The following is a 25,529-nucleotide window of genomic DNA, read 5'->3' on the forward strand; positions in this document are numbered from 1 at the left end:
CGTGCCGGCCTTTGTAATTCCACGGCCGGCCGGGAGCTTAACACACTCAAGCGATCGAGCGTCTCTATAGACGCTCGATCGCTTGTATCAGCAGCTGTCACTGCCGTTGCCGGTCCCGAGATCCGCTGTGCCCATTGCGGCCGGGAGCGGCACGGCTCTGTGACAGGAGATCAAAGTGAGTTCAGTATAGGAACTCCCTTTGATCCCTTTGATCTCCTCTCAGTCCCCGAATGCAGGAAGTGATGTATATTACATCACTTCCTGCATTCAGTACGGACAAAAAGGAACAAGCGCACTACCAAAGGTACAAATTAGTCTTCCAACAGGGCTGTGAAAACAGGGAGCGGAACCCTGTGTTAGCAAAAAACGAACAGTGTGTGTGTTAAGAGCGCTACTAAAATTAATATAAAAATGAAAGAATCATAAAAAAAAAGAAAGAAGCATAAAAAAAAATTAAAAAATGAAAAAAAATTTAAGTCCCCGCCCCCCACATACGTAGATATGCGTCGGGTGTGCCTACGTGCGAAAACGACGATTGCGCCTATTGTGCCGCACATGTTACATAAGTTCTCCTACATCTGCATGTTATATCTTGTGATTTTTGCTGGGAAATGCCTTAGGCTAGGTTCACACCTAGGCGATTCAGATGCCGAGCTGTTTTAGCGCGTTTTCGATTGCGCGACTATTCATTGAAAGCCGCAAGGTTTTCAATGTATAGAGATGTCTATGGGACCCAAACCACGTGACAACCGCCCGAAAATCGCTCCTGCACCTTTTCGCACGACAGGCGATTTCATCCGCGCGACAAACCACAAAGGTGTGAACAGACTCCATTGACTTATATGTGATTCTGTGTTTTGCATGATATCGCGCAACTCAATCTGCGGAATAAATCGCCTACGTGTGAACCTAGCCTTAAGATACCCCTTTCATGAAGTAAAAATGCTGCTCTTAGCCCTCACACTGCAGTGCTTTGTGCTGTCAGAGCTGAGTAACAGCCACACCTTTCAACACAAGTGTCATCACACAGACTTGTATTGATGTTGTTTGCAATGGGTCTACAGCATTGCACTGCTGAACTGGCCAAAAGTCAAGCCCTGCATGGCTCTGTCAGCACAAGCTGGCTTAACAAAAGTCGATTTAAGAACGTTGATCTGCTATAAACACACTTTGTAATAGCGTGGGCTGACAACACACAGCATTTTTGTGGCCTGAGTGGTGTCAGCTCTGTCTAGTTTTCTTTTGTCTGTTGGACAGATTCTCCTCACTTCCTGTCCCGGAGACACAGCAGAAGTGAAGGGAAGTCTTCCCAATAAGAGAACAGACAGAAATACAAACTTGACAACAGTTCCAACACTTCCCCATTGTAGACAAGACTAAAAATAGTTCTAGTATGACGACCAAAGGGTTTAGGAAGAATATAATTCCTTTAAAGCTGACCTTGCAGTAAAATGCAAGGTTGGCTCAAATTATCCGGACCCCCTTCCCTTTACAAATGTTACTGTTAAGTTAAAAATGTACCGGTAGAAAAAAAAAAGTTAGATATATACTTTTATTACCCCGTCTTCCGCATTGCTGAGTGTGACATCACAATCCTTCCGGGAATATTTCTTGGGAATGCAGAGCAGGTGAAATCTCATGAGAAGATACTCCAGTCCATTGCAAGAGGGTTTTCTTGTGAGGTTTCGGCTGCTCTGTATTCCCCAGAGGGAGTGTGACGTCATCCTCACCTAGGTGCCGCGGCCAGGGAACAATAGTGAGATAGGTATAAGCCCTAATTATTTCCATACAGGGAAATTTCACACCTAATAACAGAAGGTGATTTGTGAAGGGAGAGGGGGCCCAGGCAATGTAAGCGGACCTTGCCTTTTACTGAAAACATCCACTTTAAAGCTCAGCTCCAGACAAAACTTACTTTGTTTTGGATAGAGCAGGGAAGGGTTAGAACCTCCACATATTTTTTTTCTCTGTGCCCCTGATGAGACTTGTCCTCACTTCCTGACACGATAGAAAGTGATGGTAAGCTATTTTTAATAGAGCAGGGAAGGGTTACTTCTGACAATATTTTTATTGCCGTCTGTGTCTTCCTTTCCCGGTGACAACTGCATTCCCTATTTTTGTTATGGGCACCACAGGGCCGGGAAGCAAAGAAGAAAAACCTTCCCCGTGAGCTTACAAATAGAAATAAAAATAAAAACCTGGGAAAATGTTTCCTTCTCTTAATCATAATGCTTTTAAAAAAACTGGAAGGAATAGGGCTAAAAATTCATATTAGTGCAGATACAAGTTATAACAGTAATGAAAATATCATTATACATGCGGGATAAAGATGACACATTACCATCTCCAGGAATGATGCGTAGAGTTACAGTGTTTCCAGCTTCTTTAATTAAGTTGACAATATCCGAGTGTGATTTGTTGGTGATGGAGCAACCGTTGACGGCCAGTATCCGATCCCCCACCTTGAGCTTTCCGCACCGGTCGGCTGGGCTGCCCTCGATTATTCGACCTATTTTATGAGGCATGGCCACACATGCATTTCCAGCTTTTGTATGTCACAGTTTGTGTTAAAGTGACAAGATGTTGGAGGGACAGGAGAAAAGGATTGAGAAAGGAGAAAGAAGGTTGGCGGTTAATAATGCATTAAGCAAGTATTAGCGGAGCTGTGCTGCTCACATTGAAGAAAACACTGGCAAGCCAATCTAGCTGATGGCATATCAATCACTGAGCCATACAAAGCCACCTCATGTGCTGTTATCTGGAACAGATCACAGTCCCTTGCCATTAATTCTATCAATTTTTGAGTAGATTGGAGATCTTCTTTAAAGTGAACCTGTGGCCAGGCTATGAACATTGAGGCATTTACATATTCCTAACAAGAAGACCTGTGGCCAGGCTATGGGCATTCAAGCGTTTACTTATTCTTAATAAGCAGTGAGTGAGCAATAAAACAAGACCTCACTGGCTTATGTAGCTGCAGCTACTGTGAATTAATTCATCCTCATCCTTCACGTTCACAAGAGCAGCAATGAACTTCAAGTAGCACTCTCCTCTATACCTATTCCTGTGCCCCTGCTATGTGTTTACAATAGAGATTAGAAGGCTGGCAGGCAACCAAGTCACTGCTGGGATGGAGGAGCAGGTTGAACTGAGCTGCTGAATGTAACAGTGCTTCTGCTGTAAACTTTGAGGATGAATTACGCCACAGTGCCTGCAGCTACAGAGGTAAGTTAATTTACTGCTTGTTAAAAAATATTTAAATATTTCAATGTCTGGCCACAGTTATACTCCCAGGGAAATGTAACCCCATTCTGAAAAAGCTCAGTCACAAAGCAAAGCTACAGCTAAAACAAGAATACAGTTCTGGAGTCCTGTTAAACAAGGACGTAAAACCGAGATCCTGAGATTTTCATTTTTGCCCAGAGTTATAACAACTTTCAGCTTAGCATTTGCAGCATAGCTACACATACACAGTTAACCTGTGCTCTTGCTATAATCGGTGGCCATCCTATAGGTATCTCTTAACAATATACATGCAAAAATGTGCATATCCATTTGTCACCAATGCTTGCTATTGGCTGCTATGCATAAGTCTCACCTGATCACTGCATTTGGCGGCTGAATCAGGGTGAACCTGGGCTCGGCATGGTCACTCTACATCTAATAATGATGCAAAGAACAAAGTGGAAATTCCTTTGCCAAATCTATTTTCAATACACCCTCGGGGTGATTTACAGGGCCATTATAAACTTGTTTCCTGGAACCTGCCTAAGGTTTGCTGCTTAGCACTTGTATTAAAACGGAATGGGCTGGGGTCAGCTCATTTGTCTTCAAGGCCACAGATTACCCACAATCCCCCCCATCTCCATATCAGGCCCGCGATCTCCCATATTGCAGCAAGACGAATCACCCACTTAGGCTTGCCAGTGTTTTGTTCATGAATGATAATCAGTGCATATAGTACGCTCCCTTCCACCTCAGATACTCAGTGATGTACAAGAATTCAGTAAGGAATAGTTTAATTATCACCATTGCTAAAATGCAACAAAGCCACTACCAAGCTTGTAAAAGAAACCACAAAGCACAAGAAGTGGAGAACAGTAGTTAGCAAAACAAACACAACAGATGCATAAAATGTGTGTGCATTGCAATAAGGTATTCTTTCTATTTTTGCGTGGATTTGATCATATTTTAATATGTTTATGTTTAAAATTTTGTATTTATAGCTTTAAATACTGTCTGCCTAGGAGTAGCCACATTTGTTCACCATTAGGATTCATGCACATGGGTGCCTGGGGCTGTAGGAAGCTGTGCATCTTGCTTAGAAGTACAGGAGAGTGAAGGTTCTTTATTACTTGTCATCAGGGAAGAGCTTAGTGGTTCCTGAGCTCCTCCGAACCAAGAGGGAGCCCCTCCCGAACACTGAAGGAAGCTCCTTCCGTGCCACCCAATTAGCTTCTGGTGAGGAATTCCCACTCGCAGCTCAACGTAACCAAAGCGGTGGGATGCAGTGAAGTAATTGACCTTATATGGCGACATGCCTATTTGATCAATTACATTTACTAAATACAGTCATATTAGGCAAATGACATCAGAACAAGCATCCCACTCCTTTGCTGCGTGGTGGTGAATACCTGTACGGTAGCTGACTGGGTGAAAGTGCCCCAGGCACTTTCTTGTTCAGAGGAGCTTACATTTTAATCGGATTAGGTCCAAACCTGAGGTCATCCCTACTCATCATATTCCAAGGGCAAGACTAGGAACTGAGGTTTATTAATAGACGTTTACCTAAACTATCAATAGCATATAGGCAAGCACAGAAATTGTCCCTAATGTTCATTTATTCATTCATTTTGTTAAAGATTTGCTGATAGCCACTACTGGGGAGTACCTACATAACTACACATGACATATGATCATGAAAATATGTCACTTTAAGGAAATAAAGATAATAATGCAAAACTGTTTAGACAAACTTCACAATGCTGCATTAAACATGCCCTGAAAATACTGCTTGATATTTTAAATACATATTTCATCTTCTATTTTATTTTGATCTCATCGGACATCATTTTTTTTTTCTTCAACATTTTTGTATAGATATGAAATATTTACTCAAATAAAAACCTCTTTTGATTTTCACTTCAAAGCCTACAAAATGTTACAAGGCCTAATGTATATTTTATTTAGGACTGAAGCCAACAAGTTGATTAAATAGTCTGTGTGCTTTTATTTCTTTCAGTGCTGAATACAAGAGCCCATCTTTATGGCTCCCGATGCACGAGAGCCGAGCCATAAACCTACAATCGCTCAGAAGATTTTCCAATAATTACAGGTTTTTACTGTCGTCTTGGGCTTCAGATGGCACTTGCCTTCCTAATGGAATACAACTAGAAGCAAAATAAATTTTCAAAGTGTATTAATCAGTCAGTTTAAATTACTGAAAATGAAACGCGCAACATACAAATTTCCTGTTTGTCTTAGGACTGAGCTCAAAATAAGGGGTCTCCTCGTTTGTTAAGAGGTCTGTGTTATACGTAGCAATCAGATCATACTTTTTTCCGAATTTCAGGGGAGATTATGAAAGGAATAATGTTGAAGGGAACCTGTAAAAGTAGACAGATGGGAGCTACCATTGCTGAAGGCTTTAAAGAAAACTTCTATGGTTTTTGGTCAATTATATTTTATTTTTTTCTCCCAAGTCTAATTATCTGTAGTCTCAGCTAGGCTGGAGCCATCCCTCAAAATGGCTGCGTGCACAAGAACACTTCAATGAAATTGAAAGGAGTGTCTATTTAGCTCTATTTGCTGGAAGTTTGATTTGTGGTGTCACTTTTTGTATTTAATGATCCTTTAATTGTAACTGTATGCAACGGCATGTTCACCGCACTCACCAAAAGTGGTTCCGGCTTCCGGCCTGCTGACGGACGACACAATGACAAATCCAAAACCTTCATTTTCACCACGCTGAATTTCCACGTCATAAGGCTGAACCACAGTGCTGACTAAGCCACTCCCCCCACCTCCACCACTGCCAATTCCACTGGTGGATCCGCTGCCGGAGCTAACAGTGTTTAATGAGTTTTGGCTGCCCTGGGGCGTGCGTTTCTCCTCTGTCAGAGATGCGGGCTGGTTACTACTATGATGGGAAGATGCTGGTGAAGCAGGGACTTCATTTTCTGTTTTGAGGACTGAAAGACAAAATGGTAGTACATTTGTAAGAGGGTATTATTGGGGCACATAATGGTGGCAAAATAATGGTTAAGACAAGACAGCACCAATATAATTTACATTATAATTAAATAGCCTCATTTATATTTACAAATGTAGAAATGCAAGTATAAACAATACATGTATAATGCATCCTTTATCCATCATTCTGACCCTGCATATAAAAGAAAAACTTCCAAGATATAACAAAATTAAAACAGCTGCAGGTTGTCACTTAAAAAGTTTTTTTTATATTAAGATTAACACTTCATCTCTTTGTTTTTAGTCTGTGATTGGTTCAATTTGGGCATCGACTGTAAGAATCATGTGTTTTAATGCTATACATTATCTTTCAAGCAATAAAGATGGGTGCTTAGTGCACATAGAGCTCTCACAGAGTTCAGCAACTGCTCACTTTTCTTTGCCAAAAAGGACACCAAGAACATGTACAGAACTGCAAATGCTGCAGCAAGTCCCCGTGGTATCGCAATGTAGAGCAGGGGGTCCTTAACCTTTTTACAATTACAGATCCTAATGGATTATACAATATGTCCCCATAACCTCTTTTCCAGCCTGTTGGATTGAACATTTTTATCACCAGTCTTATTAGCTGCTATTATGACTTCAAAAGATGTCAATAGCTTGGCTTTACTTTACATATGGCAGTGTTAACTTCAACGATGTCAACTTGTCAATTGGCAATACTGGCAAATGGGAAGACAGTCATGTTAAGTGATTTGATTGCTAAAAGATTAGCGTCCTTGCCGTCTCAGTCCATATTGGTAACGAGGTTCATTGGTAAGATAATCTAGGAAAATATTGTTTGTTAATTATTCGGAAATCCAGTCTTACACCCAATTATGTGTTTAAAAAACTAAGAATCCCTGCTCTGGAAGATCACAAGTAGATCTCTCACATCTATCATTCTTGGGGTGTCAACATGCTGCCAACAGACCCCTGGGGCTGACAAAAACAAACTATTAACCAGGGAAGGTATTTGTCAGACTCAGATTTGGGGACATTTAAACATCAGGATATCAGCAACAAAAAAGAATTTCATGTGGATGGCAGTCAGCTGCATAAGTTGAATGTCAAGAAGGCAATTACACTGACTCGGGGGATCAGCCTGCCCGCTGAGTGACTCTAAGAGAAAACATTGCTTTGAGGCATGCTCCTTTATGCAAAAGTAAAGTCACAATTAAAGCAACCCTGTTGCATAAATGAAACTGCCTGAAAAGCTGCAAAAAAAAAAAAAAAATGGCATTAAGTAAATGCTAACCTCTCCCATTGCCTGCACAGCTGAATGCTGTTCTGGAGAGAAATTGTCTGTTCAGAAAACCATCAATTTCAGAAAGGTCAATATCTTGGTCCCCTGCTATGCTCAGTGGTACCTCCAACCAACCTCCACTTTGCTACAACACACAGTAGTGGTGTTTAGGTCAGAGGGAAGAACCACTGATCACAGCAGGAAATCAGGAGATTGATCCTCCAGAAAGTGTTGGTTTTATGAACTGGCTTCAGTAGACAATTTCTCTCCAACGGAGCATTCAGCAGATTCAGTGGCGTGAGCAGAGGGAGAGGTGAGTATTTACACTCTTCTTTTGCAGGGACAGCTTTTTCTGCAGTTTAATTGTCAGGTTGCTTTAAAGTAAATCTGTCACAAACATGGCCATTCAAACTGAGCATAAGTTTCAGAAAATGCATAAGCAGAAGCTACCTTTAGTGAAAACCCTGGTCAAATGGGGTTATTAGATCCATATACGGAATATTGGCAGTTGAAGATATAAGCAAAAATCAAATTAAATTAAAGAAGAACTATGGGGCAACTTTGTTTGCCCATACCCTGTTTCCCCGAAAATAGGACCTACCCCGATAATAAGACCTAGTACTTTTTTTGGGAATTGCTAAAATATAGCACCTACCCCAAAAATAAGACCTAGTTGTGTCATAAGGGGGAACTTGAAGAGAATCAGCAGTGCAAACAAAGCCAGCGCTAGAGGAATCGAGGCGGCAGCGGAGGGAGCAGAGCCGCATTAGCCGATGCTTCCTCTATAGCGCTGTCTCCCCTCCCCAGGTACGGCACCCCTGATTGCCCTGATTACCCTATTCTTAACTTTGCCATTTTTGATTATTTAATTTGGATTTGCATTAACTTTGGATTGTTGTACATTGAAAAAAAATAAGACCTACCCCGAAAATAAGACCTAGTGTGTTTTTTTGAGCTGAAAAAAATATAACACGGTAGTTCTCTTCATGGTTTACAGGAGGACATATACTAATGTCCTCCGGTGACCCAAAACTAAGTATATAGTGAGCTATAGCCTATGCTGAGACCGCAGAGTCCACCCCGCTGGCTGATTGACAGCTGGCTCTGTCTCTCTAAAGGCACAGCCAGCTTCCTGCCCACCTCCTCAGTCAGCGCTGGAGAGATGGAAAGGGGAGAGGGGAATCCTTGCAGGCAGCGGTGAATGACAGTCACTGCTCTGTTCAGGGAGAGGATCGGGAAGTCAGCGATAGGCGCTATATGTTTGCTGACTTCCTGATCAATAGAGCCGACCTGTGACAGCTTCACGGTCACAGGTCGGTTTCAACTATGGGGATGAGTGTTTTTCAGTGACCCCATAATTCTCCTTTAAGTTAAAGCTGAACTTGGCACAACACCCCAGCTGCCAATTGGTCTTGGGCAGCCTCACTCACCAATCCGGGATCTACTGATCGGAATCACATGCATTTTTTCTACTTAAGGCCGCTAAGAATGTGTGTTTGTTTCACAGTATGCGCAGTTTAATCTACTCATGTTTCTCACAGGTATACTTTGGAATGTAAGGAGAGTAAGCTAGGAGCATATTATCTACCCACCTGGATAAACTACTTTGCGTCTTATGGTTAAATTGACATGGCCTTGCTTAGCTGCTTGCTGCATAAGCTGTACTACGAGTTGATGGGATTTCCCAACTACTGCTGTGCCATCCACACAGATCAATTCATCGCCTGATCTCAGCCGCCCATCTGCATCAGCTGACCCCAGAGGAACGATATGACCTATGAATATCTGTCGGGAGAAGACACAGGATGAAATGCAAATAAAATATACCAAGAGCAATCATGCACATTTTTACTAAAAGCAACTTTAAATCGTAAACAGATAGTACAAACAAAGAAGCTTTTGTGAAAGAAGAGACTATTCTTGCCTGTCTTTTTGCCCATTCAACAAATATTTGCTCTTTTGCAGAGCAATGAAGACGAAGTTCCTTTTCTGATGCCTTCTACCCCCACTGCACTCTGTGGGCAAAGCACTGTAGTGATGTAAGGGCCAGAGGGGGTAATCACAGAGGGCAGTAGTGGTTACAGTGATCTGACAGACCTCAAAGTGGGATGCACTGGTCTGCAGAGTTCAAGTTATACCAAAAGTGGTCCAAGAAAAGAAAACCAGCAAAAGGGTCATGGACGACCAAGGCTCATTGATGCACGTAGGGATGGAAGGCTGGCACCTGTAGTCTGATTCAAAGGAAGAGCTTCTGTAGCTGAAATGGCTTGGTGCCAAATACCACAGCATACCTTCAGAGGTCTAGTGGAGTCCATGCCTCAAGTGGTGAGGGCAATAGGGGGACCTACTCAATATTAGACGGGTGGTCAGAATTTTATGGCTGATCAATGTATATATTTCTCTTTTACAGGAGCTTTTTCTCTTATTTTATAGCCATCAATCCGGCAGTCTCCTTGTATATAGATATTTGTCAAACTATATGCAGAAACAAGGCTTTTGACACATTAACATTTATTTATATGATAACTTACATTCAGCAGATCATAATCATACATCTAATTAAACGATTCTAAAAAGTCTACAGACTCCCTTTATAGCCTCATACACACAGATACTGCACAATCCCGGTTTGTAAACACTAGTCTGAAAAGCATCAGACTGGGCAAGAATTTAGCAAACATTCGGGGCATTTTTTTAAACCTAGAAGCATCCTTCAGCTCAGTTTAGGAGCGCTGAACTCCCGCCTGCCAAATGTTGTGGAACTACAAGTCCCATGAGGCATTGCAAGACTGACAGTTACAGGTATGACTCCCAGAGACAGAAGCATGTTGGGATTGGTAGTTAAAGCACAGCTGGAGGACTGGAGTTGCCCATCCCTGTTCAAGCTGTAAAGTGTCCTTTAGCTGCAGCCTGGGAGTGTTAAACATAAATCCTAATGGAAATGCTGGCTTTAGCTTTAAACTGGATATTACAAACTATAAACAGATCAAAGAGTTTAAAAATAGTAACACAATATTATGACTTTTTTGTTAAGCTCCATCTTTGTATTTATACCTAAAATTAAGAAGCCATATTTCCTTTCAAGTTTAAATGTGTTATGTTTATTTTGACATTGACCAAGGATTAGACAGTCCCTGGTGGTCTGATCATTTCTGAGCACCTCCATTGGTAAGACTCACTTAATACCCCTGCTTAGCTATCCCTTCCCAGGCCTAATTGTTACCAATCGTAGCAAGCAATGCTAGGATCTGGCACTACACTGTCAAACACTGGACTGTGCATGTCTACTTCAAGGGTGTGTAATATGTACACATTGTGTGAGTCACTTCAGAGATAATTAATCTCTATTGTGTATGGCACCACAGTTGACAACAGAGATTATCCCAATAGGGATCCTCAGCACGTGCACACAAACACAATGCGACTGCCAGTCACCAGAAAAGTTTCTATCTATAAGTATTGTCAAGTGTGTTAAGAAAACCTTGCACATTGTACACCGCCATCTGTTGTCATCATTTACTTACTGGCTCCCCAGGTTCATTCCCTCCAAGAATTCTGAAGCCAAAGCCAGTTTCCTTCCTCCACAAGAAGATATCATGCTCCTGAAAATCTGGAACTTGGGAAACCAGAAAGGGAGAATAAAAGAAAAAGAAAACAAAAACAGTGTTACTTTAAATGCAAAAAACAAAGCCAAAGAAAAAAAAAAGACTGATACATGGAAATTAGCTTTAATTATTCATTGTGTTGTGCTGCCAGGAAGCAATCCATGTGCGAGGTGTACTGGGAAAAGATGTGAGCTGCTGCACATGAGACCAAGATAAAGAGCTTAAATCTTCAGGAGAACCTGTCTCCTTGGCGTACAGTCCTCCTCCTATAGTATCCATATTTGGTCATACATTCATTTAATTTAGACCTGTGGCCAGTCTATGTACAGTCAAAAATATACACATACTTAACAAGCAGTAACTAAGCTTTAAATGTCCTCACTGACCTTTTTAGTCACAGACACTTAGGAGCAATGCATCCCTTAACAAAAGAAGCAGTGAAGTTGTTCAAGTCAGATCTCAGCACTCTGCTCTCTCCTCTTCTTGTGCACTTTTACTATGTTTATATTGTATGTGCATTAGCAGGCTGCCTAGCCGGGGGAGAAGAATGAACTGAACTACTGAAACAAAAATGAAAGTCCTTCTTGCTGTAAATTTTAAATTGCTCTGCAGTGCCTGAAGCAACATAGGTCAGTGATGGCTTGTTCTACAGCTTATGTATGTGTTGCTTACATTTAAATATGTGAATGCCCATAGCCAGCCAAACTTTTACTTTAAAGTCCTCCCTTTATTGCGGCTAAAATAATCAAGACATCTCAACTAAAGTCCTATTGGGAGGTAAAGTGTGCCTCTGTTTAGACTGTAGAAATACCTGATGTGTATGCAAGGCATGGAAAGCTTATGGCCTAAGGCAACAGCCCAAGCAGCTTCACCCTGGCCCGACTTCTCATTCCAGAGAAAGAAAAGTTACTGTGCACTCAATCCAACCTTCACAAGGATGCATACTTTCAATTCATTCAGGGCTAGAGGTTCACAAAGACATAAACCATTCTGTGTCTAATACCTTAGAGATATCACTATTTCCTAATAAACTGAGCGACAAAATGGCTGCAGGGTAAACAGTTACGATTGACTAATAGTCCACAAAACATCTGCCTCAGCTGGATCTAGATTACATTCCACTTTCACAGTGACTTTTTTTTTCTACTTAGTGGCTGTCTTATAACTCTATGGCAAGGAGAATACACCAGTGACAGTATGTAGAACATATGGTATTATTACATGTAATTGGCATGGAGAAAGCATTCATTGAATGGAAATAAAAATGGAAAGCTTGTGGATACTGGAGCCTTGGTTAGTAAAAAGTTTGACACTCCTACTTCCAGGGAAGAAGAACAAAGAACCTTTAGCCTAGGGGGGCAAAAACACAACCATTTGGCATTTTAATGTTAGATTTCATGCTAAATATGTCACATGCCGTATTTAATGGTGGGCATGGCGAAACATGGGTGTTCCTAAAGGACATGGTTTATTGTCACACATCTATTCACATCTTTCAGCATCAGGAATCGGTTGCACAACATCTTAGAGCTTAGAAAAAGCTGCCGCTAAAGGGCTTCCCTCGGCTCAGTGCTGTAATTGTATGTCTGAATGGGGAGCAGGTAGCTATACAATCCCCACCAGTGTAACCGCAGATACCACTTAAAGTGATATCTGCTTGGTAAAGCAGCTCCATGCAGAGCCGCCAACATATCTTACTAGGTCTGGCCCAGGAAGCAACGCCTTTCCAATTTAATAATGATATGGAAATGGATACCACCACTTTTAAATGCATAGATTAGTTAGAGTAAGCAAGGCTGTATGATGAACAGCTTGTGGACACGGCTGTTTACAGTCAGCAGCAGTACAAGGAAGTTGCTGTGGAGCAGGACGAAACCACAAGTTATTCTTGCCCGGTGAGCCTTCTGAATAATGAAATGTGCAGTCCAACTCCAACTCGGCATTGTAAGCCATGTAGTTTCTTGTCTACACTAGCAACTTTCGTAGTGATATTCACTGGTACAGCAGCAGGAGCCTAAGGTCTGGTGGATCTCCAGGAGTCACAGCTTCAACCTTCATGCTCCTGCAGTAAATTAAATGGATAGCAATTTGTCACATTTGTGCACCTGGGTGTCAATTCAAAAGGGAGGATTTACTTGTAGACAGTTGGTGTCTGACTGGGAGGGACCATGTCAGTACAGACAATGCAAATTGGGTGGCTTCTCTGTGCCTACACAATCCTTGTTAATGTCAATCAATGAGAATGGAGGCCAAAGCTGTTATCTTGTTCCATTCTGCCTTAATTCTTCTCTGGCTAACCTAGTTTTGACCCTGATTCAAGAATGCTTAACGCTTTCCCCCTTACTGTACAAATGGTAGCATCATCAAGGTGTCGCTATTAGATAGATATATTCATGGTCACAAGTAGTATAATCTATGACTCATTTTGTGTATATTAGACATATATTTATTATTACAGGTATTTATATAGCGCTGACAATTTACGCAGCGCTTTACATAGTTGCACATTTACATCAGTCCCTGCCCTCAAGGACCTTACAATCCAAGGTCCCTATCTCACATACATACATACGAGGGTCAATTTAGAAAGGATCCAATTAAGCTACGAGCATGTCTTTGGAGTGTGGGAGAAAACCAGAGTATCCGGAAGAAACCTATGCAAGCTTAAGGAGAACAAGCAAACTCCTTGCAGATAGTGACCTGGCTGGGATTTTAACCAGCGACCCCCAGTGCTGCAAGGTAGAAGCTCTAACCACTACATCTCTGTGATATTATCAATAAGGCCATGTGGCTCAGGAGCATATTTTGCATTAGCAGTCCAGATATTAAGCTACACCCAGGTTATATTCAAACAAAAGATGTGCAGACAGCAGGTGCAGTTTGTGGTAAAGAGCAGCATGGGATTCTCTAAATAAAGACCTTAAGATAGAGCAATGTGAGACCGGTAGTTTCTCAACAGTAGAAATGGCACAACAGGTTACTTTTCCCTTAGCAGAAGTCCTCTCATTGACCCACAGCATGTTCCCAGAAAAATGTTTTTTATCTGTAACAGTTATACACTATTATTGATTTCAACAGTGGTCTGTGGACGACAACAATACCAGTAAGTGAATTAAGTAGGGAAGGTAATATGAGAACTGTTCCTGAAAGAAAAAAATCAATATAAACAGGGGAAGATGCTACTTGTGGTTAGGCCATTGACTTATGAGGGAAAGCTATTAGTACAGATGCCAAAGTTACATTTTGGGAAACTCCTTGTGTGGCAAGGGTCAGAAAGGGAAGTATGTCACACATACCATCAAGTAGGATTCTTGACTCCACATTAGAAACAGCAATTAAAAAACAAAGCTGAATGGTATTTTTTGGGGAAGAGTGTATTCAAAAAAAAACAAAAAACCAACACAATGCTGAAATATAATTGGTTGTTGTGGGAAACTCATGACTCTTTTACAAACTGCTATAGTGTGAGGCCCTGCATGTGTAAAATCAAACTAGTAGTTGGGGCTGGAGGAAGTGAAATAAGTGGCCAATTTAAAAAACAATTAGGGCCACAACGGATTTTTAGGATTTTGTTTTTTAAAGAGAGACAGCCATGTATCTTCACTGAGTGCTTATTTGGATTTAATATTGGTAATTCATTTTAAAGTGATTGCCAACCTGCTGGTTCTGCCATACTCACATGAACATATAAGGCTTCATAGCCATGCTTTCTGTATGTTGGAAAGAACAGTCAGCACCCTTGCTGGGTGAATGCCATGAAGAGATCAATTAAAGGATAAGGTAGCTGGAGAGCGTATTGTTCATAGCTTATGTATATGTTGTGATTATACCAGTAGAAAAGCACAACAGCTGGGCTACACCTTATTACGGGGAGCATGGCATGCATATATAGTGAGCAAACAAGGTATTTATGTAATTACAAGTTACACAGAGAGGTGACTATTTGCAAAAATCCATTGCACTCATACATATAAACTTTGAAACAATTACAGACTATTTCATAGATTCAGACCGAGCGATTTGTAGCACAATTTCAGCTCAAAAATCATTCAAACATCAGCTCAATGTAGCTTGTCCTATGCATTTCATTGGGGCTGTTCACATCTCATAGTTCAATGTCGCCTGTAGCTTGTAGCTCAAGCTTGTCGCTTGAACATGACCTATTTTTTGGCGGATTTTGTGCGTCTTGGCCGAATAGACTTCAATGGTGTTGCGCGATGTCGGACTACATAAGTGTCACTTTTGCACAGAAATATAAGCAGGAACACAAGCAGGAAACAGGAAGAGGAATTATGTAACATCAAGACCGCTTTTGATTGTATACAGCCCAATGTAGCAGCTACGAAGTCCATGCCAAAAGCAGCGCTACGTAGCGCGACAATATGTGCACTGTAGCTCAATGTCTCTCAAAGTCACTCAGCTCAAATCAGCGCTGAAATGGTGTGAATGGGGTCTCAAGGTAAGGTGACTGCTAATAAAAAAGTAAAGCATATGTAAAGCCTAACAACATTACTTTTTTCCCTCCCTTTCGATCTGTTAAAAATACCTTTAATAGTGTTTTGTTATGTCTGCTTGATAAATGCAAAAATAAACCTTGTGATCATGCCAGAAATTCAGAGCTGTCCTATTTCCTTTGCACGCCTACTGTGATATTAAGGAGTCTAATTAGCCCTCCTATGACCTTCTATTGGACTGCAGGATAATGAGTGTCTATATTGGGTATTTAAGGGTGTAAATCATGGGGAAATGTGCATTTATTGCAAAGATGTACTGGATATATATATTTTTTATTTTGCCCTAGCGTATGCAAATCAAGGTGACAAGTAGAGAAAACAAAGTCATAAAATCTAATCATAACTCAACCATGCTTCACAAACAAAAAGCTTTGAAAGGATTAAATAACCAGGGACTACTAGATTTTATACTTCTTGTTCAGAATATTATTAAGAGATGAATCATACGTGTTTTAACATGAAGAGCGATGGCCTATTTATTGCATACAGAGACAGTGATAAATAAATCTGAAGTCTACGTTGACTAAAGAATAATGAAAGAAAGTGCAACTCATAGCAGCCGGAAGGAAGGCCATTTCAGGGTAAGCCTCATACATTTTGCAAACAAAGATCAGGACATTAAAGTGACACTTTACTCAAGAGTTAAAGGAGAACTATGAGGTGAGTGATTTTCACTCAACCTCATAGTTCAAGCTGACGTGTGACAATAAAACTGTCACAGGTCAGCTCTATAGATCGGGAAGTGAGCGAACACATACTGTCACTCGCTCACTTTCCGATACTCTAAGTATATAGCGAGCTGTAGCTCGCTATATACTGAGTTTTGAGTCACGGGAGGACACTAGTATATGTCCTCCTGTGACCATTAAGAGAACTATGGAATAAAAAGGTTACCCCATAGTTCTCTTTTACATCTTAAAAATGAATTCAATTACCTTAACTGTTAACAAAAATGTATCTTTTTTGTTCATTATTCAGCTGTGCTGACACTGTCCTTCCTTCTGGAGAGTGGCTATGTGTGTTCCCCATGGTCCCTGTGTTTGTTGCAAAGTAGCCACCGCTCCAAGCTCACTCTCATGATGGACTACAATCTCATGTTTAGTTTACTGATTCGTATTGAGATTGTAGTCTATCACAGGAGTGAGCTTAGAGCGGTGGCTACTTTACAACACACAAAGGGACAATGGGGAACAAAAGTATCCCCCCTCCAGAAGGAAAGACAGTATCAGCACCAATTCAGAGATGATCTGAAGATCTACAGCTGAGTGATACACAAATAAGATACATTTTTGTTAAATAGTCATGGTACTTGAATGCATTTTTAGGATTAGTGTCACTTTAAGTTCTCTTTTATCCAACCAAAATGTGCCTATATTTGATAAACTCCATCTGATTGCATCATACACTTAACTAAGACTCCATCCCTTCAAAGAGTTTTCTTTGTCTCTTGCGCCTCTGATGTTGCTCCACAGAATTGGCATCCAATAACTCTGCTGAGCAAATGACAGTCAATTTCAAACTGCCAGCCAATAAAGAAAAAAACGTTTTAAATAGAACGTCCCTCTCTAGCCGATTTCTATCATCTCGACAGTCAAAGTGAGAAGCTTTGGAATATCATGATTAGGTGGATGCGGTGACACCCTCAAAGTGCTGTCTTTCCACACCCTGTGAAAGCTCAATGATTTGCCAGAAATGGAGCTTTCCCCATAAGCTGTGCTCCGACCCATATTATAAACATACAGTGCTGACATTATTTCATTTAATAAGTGGCGGGCACTAAAGATCAAGTGTTTCTCCAGCCCAAACTTTTTTTTTCGATTGGGGAAGAGTCAGAACTTTTTAAATTTGTAATTGTCTGTGTCCCCATTAGAAAGATTCCCCCTTGCTTCTGGCCCCATTACCCCATAGGAAGTGGGTGAAATCTCTACAACATGGATACAAACAGGATCCAACGATTCTCTATTCCATTAAAACATGCTTTTGTAGCTACTGTGTCACCATTGGAGAGATCCTTCTTGTATTGATCACTCGGCAATCTGATAAAATGCAGTTAGCAATAAAAATATTGGGCATCATTATCATGTTCATTTTGATTATCAGTCTTTAAAGAATAATTGCACTTTTGTTCAGAAAAAAAAACCCAATCCACTCTGGGAGATCAATGTACATTGCAAGGATTATAACCTACTTGGTTGCAGTCTCCTACCTATTTTTGTTATGTTTGCTTCACCAAATTGATCCCTGAACGGGAGGGCTGGGTTCATTATAATCTGCTGGTGGACTTTCTGTGTTGTAATGAGGAAAGTTGCAGTGTCTGCAGCCCTTTAGTAGTAATTAAAGGAGAACTATGAGGTGGGTGAAAATCACTCATCCTCATAGTTCGAGCCGACGTGTGACAATTAAACTGTCACACGTCAGCTCAATAAATCGGGAAGTGCAATAGATCGGGAACACATACCGTCGCTTGCTCACTTCTTGATCATCTCCCTGCAGAGAGCAGTGACTGTTGCTCACGGCTCCCTGCAGGGATTCCCTCCTTCCCTGTCCGATCCTCCAGCGCTGACTGGCGGAACGGACGGGGAGGGGGCGGGTACAGCTGGGTGGATCCAGACAGAAGAAAGCTGTACCCGCCCCCTCCCCCGTCCGTTCCTCCAGTCAGCACTGGAGGTTTGGAGCGGGGAGGGGGCGGGTACAGCTGTCTCTGCCTCTAGATAGGCAGAGTCTGCTGTCACTCACGCAGCTGGGTGGATCGCATCAGTAATGTCAGGATCCGTCCCAGCTGCGGCGGTCTCAATATACCGCGAGCTGTAGCTCGCTATATACTGAGCTTTGGGTCAGGGGAGGACGCTAGTATATGTCCTCCCGTGACCCTTAAGAGAACTATGGGTAAAAACACTTACCCCATAGTTCTCTTTTAATCATTAGGGAGTATCTCACCAAAAATGAAAAAAAGGAAAAAGCGACATGGAGTTGGCTGTCCTCCAGCCATAAAATAAAACAGGATCTATCTAAATTGCAGCAGCTTCTAATGCACATGATAAGGAGCCCACAGTGTGCAGTAAAATCAGAGTAAGACATTTCAGTAAACAAGAGGTACCTGTACAACTGTACAAGACTGAAGGGAAGGCCGGAGTTCAGCTTTAAAAAAAAAAAAGCTAAAATTTTCACTTGAAGGCAGCTGGTCAATAATGCAATTAATGGAGTTTTTCTTGCTCTCAAAGCTATTTAGCCTAATTGGGTGGCAATTTACCTTAATCAAGATTAAATACCCATAAAAATCTAAGCAAAACATCAATAACTAGCCAACGTGCTTTATTCATGCATTGAGATCTTTTCACATTAAACTAAAAAGGCTTAGGTGTCATAGTTTCTGTACAGAAGGAACTGTCATGATAGCTAAAAGCAATCATCTTCTTTCATTTTCCTTTTCATGCCTTTTAATGCACTGAAAATAACACAGACAGAATTTGGTTGTGAACCGATAGTTTCTGGCAGTTGGTGGACATACAGTACAACAGCAAGGGATGGGATTAGATCATGTTTCAACAAATGCCATTTATCAAATTGGGCTCCTCCAACAAGCTATCAGCCGAAATACTGACAGTGTCCAGAAATATGTAGAATATTGAAAAGGCGCCTCCAATGCAAGCTGCTGTATCCAAGTTACTACAACAGAACTCTATTAAGTCATTATTACAGCCCTACTTCCAGCACTGCAAATACAGTGGTACCTCGGTTAACAAACGCTTCTGTTGGCGAACAATTTGGTTCACGAACAGGAAGTTCGGCAAAATTTTGCTTCAGTTCATGGACTCCGCATCGGGTGACGAACCCAACAGCAGCCATCTTCCCTGCTCTGACACATGGCCGTGGCTTCTTCTAGTCGAGATCACGGTTTGTTCACAGTTTGATTTGGTTTGCGACCAATTCGGTTCGCGACCAGAATCGTGGAACAAATTAAGTTTGTGAACCGAGGTACCACTGTACTGTTTAACTATATCAGGTCTAAGACACCGGCTGTGATGTACTAAATAGCATATAGCCGGTGGTCATAAGGAAAATTCACTGGATTACACTATAGTACATTACTGCAGAACAAAGAGCTGTAGGATCAGTAATTGCCATCAATGGGCATTTCTGCCTACTTGTACTGTAAAAGGTACATTTTTCTGTCTGTGCCCACCACCAGTTCATTAAGTCTGGCTGACAGCACTGCATGTATAAATTAGAACAGGGAATGCCCCACACCTGCCTGCAGCCTCTGCATAAAAAAGTCAATAGGATGTATTTACTGAAGAAACTTGAATCCAGCCAGTGTGGCCTGCAGCCTCCCGTTCCCGTTACTTTCCCTTCAACTAGTAAGGAAGCTGCTCCTGGATGCCGAATGCATTCATACAGACTTGTAAAAGTTACTGAAAGACCCACTTTCATTTGTTGCATAAGCCCATCATGAGAGTTTAAACTATGAGTCATGTATTCGTACACTTGCCTGCAACCTTTGGAAAAAAGCCAATGGGATGCATTACATTTACGGAAGAAACTCAGATCCAACCGGTGTGGCCTGCAGCCTCCCGTCCCCATTACTTCCTCTTCAGCTTGTATAGAAACTGCTCCTGGCTGCCACTAATGGGCACTGGTGGGAAACTAGCTCTGTGCTGCCTTGAAACAGATCCCTTTCTCCGAGCAGCATCAGCGAGAAGCAGCTTCCACACCAGCTGAAAACAATGTATACAGCTACACTACCTGGGGCTGCAATCCAGAGTTAGCTTCTTATTTTTTTTTTTTAAAGACAACACATCATTGTGGCTTTTTATCAAAAGCTGCAGTAACAATTTCAAATGAGTGATTCATAGTAAAAGTGCAGTCATCCTTAAAACTTCTTGCAGCTGGTATTTCATATACGAATACTAATGTTCAGACACATGCCATCCCCGATATTGGTGAGCAACAGCTGTATTTCACAGTCCACCTGCTCACACAGGAGATTTACAGGCTGATATATTTCAGCTGCTTTGAAAAATGAGTATCGGTGCAGGTCAACAGCATGTTATTGTGCATTTGCCAAATATGGGAACATGCCAATCACTACATAGACACACAAATGCTTCATATGGGTTCACAGTGAATGAACCTGTCAACATATAGCGGCTGGTCCATTTGCTTCCTATCTAGAAAACATAGCAGGCTCTTCGCGGTTATGTCAAGGTTACATACATGCTGATCTGTGCAGTCATTTCCCCAAGAAATTTGCATCAATCAGTTTGTCTTTGCGGGACTCCTCTGCAGTGTGCGTCGAGGGGGAAAAGCAACCGCTTCTAGGCAAATTTGCATGCAGGAAGCGTGTGGCTCAGGCAGCCTGCAATGGTGTAATGTAATCATATAACAATATTTAAAGTAATAAGGTAACAATGTAAATCTGGATGAACGGGTTTCTCCATGAAGCTCAAAATAAGTTGTTTCAAGTTACATTGTAACATGCAAACCCAAGATGAAATTCAGAGGCAGATAGACTGCTAGCTTTGTTTATGGATCTCAAAATGGCAAGGGGGGCATTGAGGTTATGACGCTCTGGTGGTCAAGGTGAAGGACAATTTACACTTTTGTAGAAGTAACATGATTCAAGGTGACTTGTGAAATGATAGCAGTAGTGCAAAATGGACAGGCATGCTTGTTAAAGCTGAACTAGATCCATCAATTTAATGGTCTTCCAAAACAGTTACTTTCAAGGCATGCCAACTGTCAAGGTTGCCACTTTGCTCATCTCAGCTCTCTACTGAACTTCTGAACTTTCAAGCCGTCAAATGGCTGGTGACATAGCAGGTCACATGTGTAGGACCATGACAATTACAATCCAATTAGAGGCTAAGATGGCACATTCCTTGGCTGTGAGGAATAAGAGGAAGTAGTTCCCCTTTAACATAACATACAGTAGATGCACTCTACATTCCTGATGGATACGAGTCTTGGCCAAAAAGTCACTCAGATAACATTGGGAGCAATTATTATATCAGCCAAAGAGAGGGCCCAAACTGTCCCGCCATGGTGGTCGTGGGAGCCCACTGTTGCTATTGTCAGACTGTCTGCCCTCACAAAAACATTCTATTGTGCCCTCTTAAGCTGCCACAATTTGCTACACTGCCATTGACGTGACAAGTTATGTTTCACTGTTACTGGTCACAATCAGAGCTGCTGCAAACAGTATTTTAGGCTATCCAGTTTAAGGTGCCCAGGTAAGTCTGGCCATTCTTAACCCAGGCCTAGTTGGACAGCTCACAAATCTATGACTGAACATGGGAGTTTGAGGCCAACATGGAAAATACAGTTGCCATCATCTGTTGTGGAGATAGATCTACAGAATTAGATGATCACCAGTGACAAAGCTGGCAACATTTTTTTAGTCACTCTTGTTGCTAAGCCCGTGTATAAAAGCTCTGCATGTGCAACAGTATCTAAGGATCACATGGTCAAAGGAGACAGTTTGAACTCTTTTTGGAGTTTTGTACAGTTCCCTTCAATAAGTATTAAGTTGATAAACCAAGAGAATATCAACAGATGGGGGTAAAACAACCAAACAATTTTGCAAAAGATCTTACAAAACCTGCTACCATGCTGTCACACTGTTGCTCATTTTGTTAACCCACATTAGCTAATCAAATCTGACTTCCATCTTTTTATTAGGTGATCCAACGAAAGTATATATATGAAGCAATGAGCATTGCGTCTATTACCCATTTTTAAAGTAAAGTACACTGATTCTTGCAATTAAAGGTTCAGCCCACCCAAAATTGATATGTCAATTGTTTACAAATGCTGGAGAATTACAATACCTGACAGTTTCCTATATCTCCCAGGACTCTACTGGTGAGATCTATGCAGCATGTACACCTGCTGTGTCAATTATGTGGGGTTCCCACATTACCTATTGGATTTTGTTATTTTATGTTAAGGAAAATTAAACAGGAGGAGCTGGAACAGCTCAAGGTGGGAGGGACACCCAAAACACCCAGTTGGACAGGAACAGTGTCAGAAATGAATAGGGAGATTTCAAAATTGGCATATCCATGACGTATAAGAAATAATGGGCTAACACAGTCCACTGTGTTCCACCAATAACTAAAATATCACTTTTTGGTGGGCTAGCCCTTAATGATGCCAAAGGTTGTGTCTAATAGATACACTTTAAAAGGTGCACTAGCATGTCTGCAGCATATCTTAAAGCTCTGCATAATACCGCCTAAACCCCCTGAAAATCCTATGAAGACACTGACTTTCTGGCTAAGTAGAAACGGACCAAGCTCAACACTGCTCACATCAGACTCTAAGCACTGCAATGTGGGATGCAATGTGCGAATCAATAGTGTTTCAGGAAGGGGGCTGAAGCAAATCTTTGCTTAATTTGTGCATCTTATGGTCCCATAGTATAAAACGTCACAATTAGCTGCCATCATTTATTGTAGGAGAAGGTCCTGTTTAAATAAAATGTATTAAGCATAATGCAGCAATTTTATAAAAGGAATACTCACGTCTGCTTTCATACATGCTCCTGGACTGGGCCCAGATTTTAAATGGATCAGGCTTTTTCTGTCCTGAGCCTTCAACTTGGTCTACCGTTGGTGCCTCGCTGGATGGGTACTCAGGGACAAGAGGGGCACTGCGCAGGGGAGAGGCTGTGTGCCCGCTGTGGTGACTCGATACACTGTGCTGGGAGCTGTTCTGGCTGTCTTTCCTTTCAAGTTGTGGTTGCTGTAGAGAAAATTCAAAAATAAATAAAAATGTGTCCTAAGTACCTCCATTGGTTCTTCACTGCAAATTTGATGATCTAAAGGTCACATTTTTTTTTTCATTTTCCTTTTGCTGTGATGCAATGTATGTAATATCAACTGCAACTGCGAATATATATATATTATTGCATATTATGACAAAATGTAAGTTTCTGATAAAGCTTGTACATTTATTTGCTGCTTCATATCATGATTTTTATATACATCATAGATTCTCTGTCAAGTTTTCTATGTCATGTAATACAGTCAAACAAATTCCTGAATGACAGATGAAATTAAATAAACGATCGACACAAGGCCCGATGTATAAAAAGTAAGCTAAGAGGCAAACGTATTCCCATAGCAATAAACCAGCTTCCCAATGCCATATTTTATACTACAACTTTGAAAAATGAATCAAGAATTCTGATTGGTTTCTATGGGCAACAAGAAATGATCCCTTTAATGCATTTTCCATAGGTCTGCCTCAGTGGCTGTTTTTGGAACCAGTCTGATAAGACTGTTAGACTTGCATGGAAAGAAAAAAAAAGTGCATATTTGCAGCACTACAGGAAGTAATGGTGGCATATGTAATAAGCAAATATGGCTGCCATAATGTCCAAAATGTCTTTGTATGTTGATGCCTTAAGACTTCCCTTCACTGGAATTAAGGGGCCAAGCCCAACCCCTGAAAAGCAACCCCACACCATAATCCCTCCTCCACCAAACTTTACACTTGGCACAATGCAGTCAGGCAAGTACCGTTTTCCTGGCAACCGCCAAAGCCAGACACGTCCATCAGATTGCCAGACAGAGAAGCGTGATTCATCACTCCAGAGTATACGTCTCCACTTCTCTAGAGTTCAGTGGCGGCGTGCTTTACACCACTGCATCCTACGCTTTGCATTGCACTTGGTGATGTAAGGCTTGAATGCAGCTGCTCGGCCATGGAAACCCATTCCATGAAGCTCACTACGCACTGTTGTTGTGTCAATCTGAAGGCCACACAAAGTTTGGAGGTCTGTAGCCATCGACTCTGCAGACAGTTGGTGACATCTGCGCATTGTGTGTTTCAGCATTTTATGTGGCCTACCACTTCGTGGCTGAGTTGCTGTTGTTCCCAGTTGCTTCCACTGTGTTACAAAACCTCTAACAGTTGACCGTGGAATATTTAGTAGCAAGGAAATTTCACGGAACACCTGAATCCAATGATTTGGAGGGGTGTCTCAATATTTTTGGCAATATAGTGTAGATAGATAGATAGATACAATGCAGCACATTGTAACAACAGTAACATATAGATACTTTATGTTGAAAATGAGGCAGACAAATAGGAAAAGGTTGAGATAAGCAGACAGAAAATCTGTTCTATGGGTCTGATACTATCTCACACTTAAATTATTTTTTTTTAGCTGGCTAGCAGCTTGCTATATGTGCAAAATCTTAAGCAGTAGTGATATACAGTATTGACAAAGTGCCTAGTCACTGTCTGCAATGCCCTAAGAACAGAAATGTCAGCAGGTAAGTACTGTAAATCACAGAGTAATCCAACCAAGGCCGTTCATCTTGAACACAGACCTTCCATCTGCCTTAAGAAAAAGTCCTGTGAATAAAACGATGCCACTAACATACAGGAAACCTTTACTTACATAAAGCTTTCAAATGGTGAGCATGTAGAGAAGGAATAGATGATTATAAGGTCTTTAAAGGGAACCAGTAACCAGATCTAAGGAGAATCGGGTATTTACATATTCTTAACAAGCAGTCAATAGGCTTTACAACAAGCCCCCACTGATGTGTGTAGCTGCAGGAACTGTGGAGCGATTTATCAACAATGTTCACAGCAGAAGCACTGAAGTCATTTGTCATTTTCTGAGCTGCGCTGCTCTCCCACCCAGCAGTGACCCAGCAGCTTAGGTACGCCTGCTTCACTCCCCAAAGACTGATTTAGCAGCCTGCCAGCCTTCTCATCTGTAATGTAACACAGAGCAGGTTCTCTGGAAGGGGGAACAGGGGGAGATGAGCTGCGGAGTAACTGCTGACAAGGATGAGCAAGGAAAGCTGAGCTGCTGTGTCACTACTGGAAAGAGGGTGCAAGGAAAGCTGGGCTACAGAGTAACTGTTGGGAAGGGGAGAAAAATGGGCTGTGCTACTAAGTCACTGGTGGGAGTAG

General features: G+C 41.5%; 1 protein-coding gene across 1 annotated transcript in view; it reads right to left on the minus strand.

The window, feature by feature from the left end:
• MAGI1 (membrane associated guanylate kinase, WW and PDZ domain containing 1) overlaps positions 1-25,529 on the minus strand; it is a 432,678-nt gene that overhangs the window by 23,692 nt on the left and 383,457 nt on the right. The window contains 5 exon segments of the mRNA XM_018554478.1: positions 2,342-2,545; positions 5,895-6,191; positions 9,070-9,262; positions 11,002-11,093; positions 23,120-23,339. Coding sequence (XP_018409980.1) covers positions 2,342-2,545; positions 5,895-6,191; positions 9,070-9,262; positions 11,002-11,093; positions 23,120-23,339 — 1,006 coding nt within the window.

The sequence above is a fragment of the Nanorana parkeri genome, unplaced genomic scaffold, assembly GCF_000935625.1.
Source record: "Nanorana parkeri isolate BGI_ZX_2015 unplaced genomic scaffold, ASM93562v1 scaffold9, whole genome shotgun sequence".
NCBI classification, from domain to species: Eukaryota; Metazoa; Chordata; class Amphibia; order Anura; family Dicroglossidae; genus Nanorana; species Nanorana parkeri.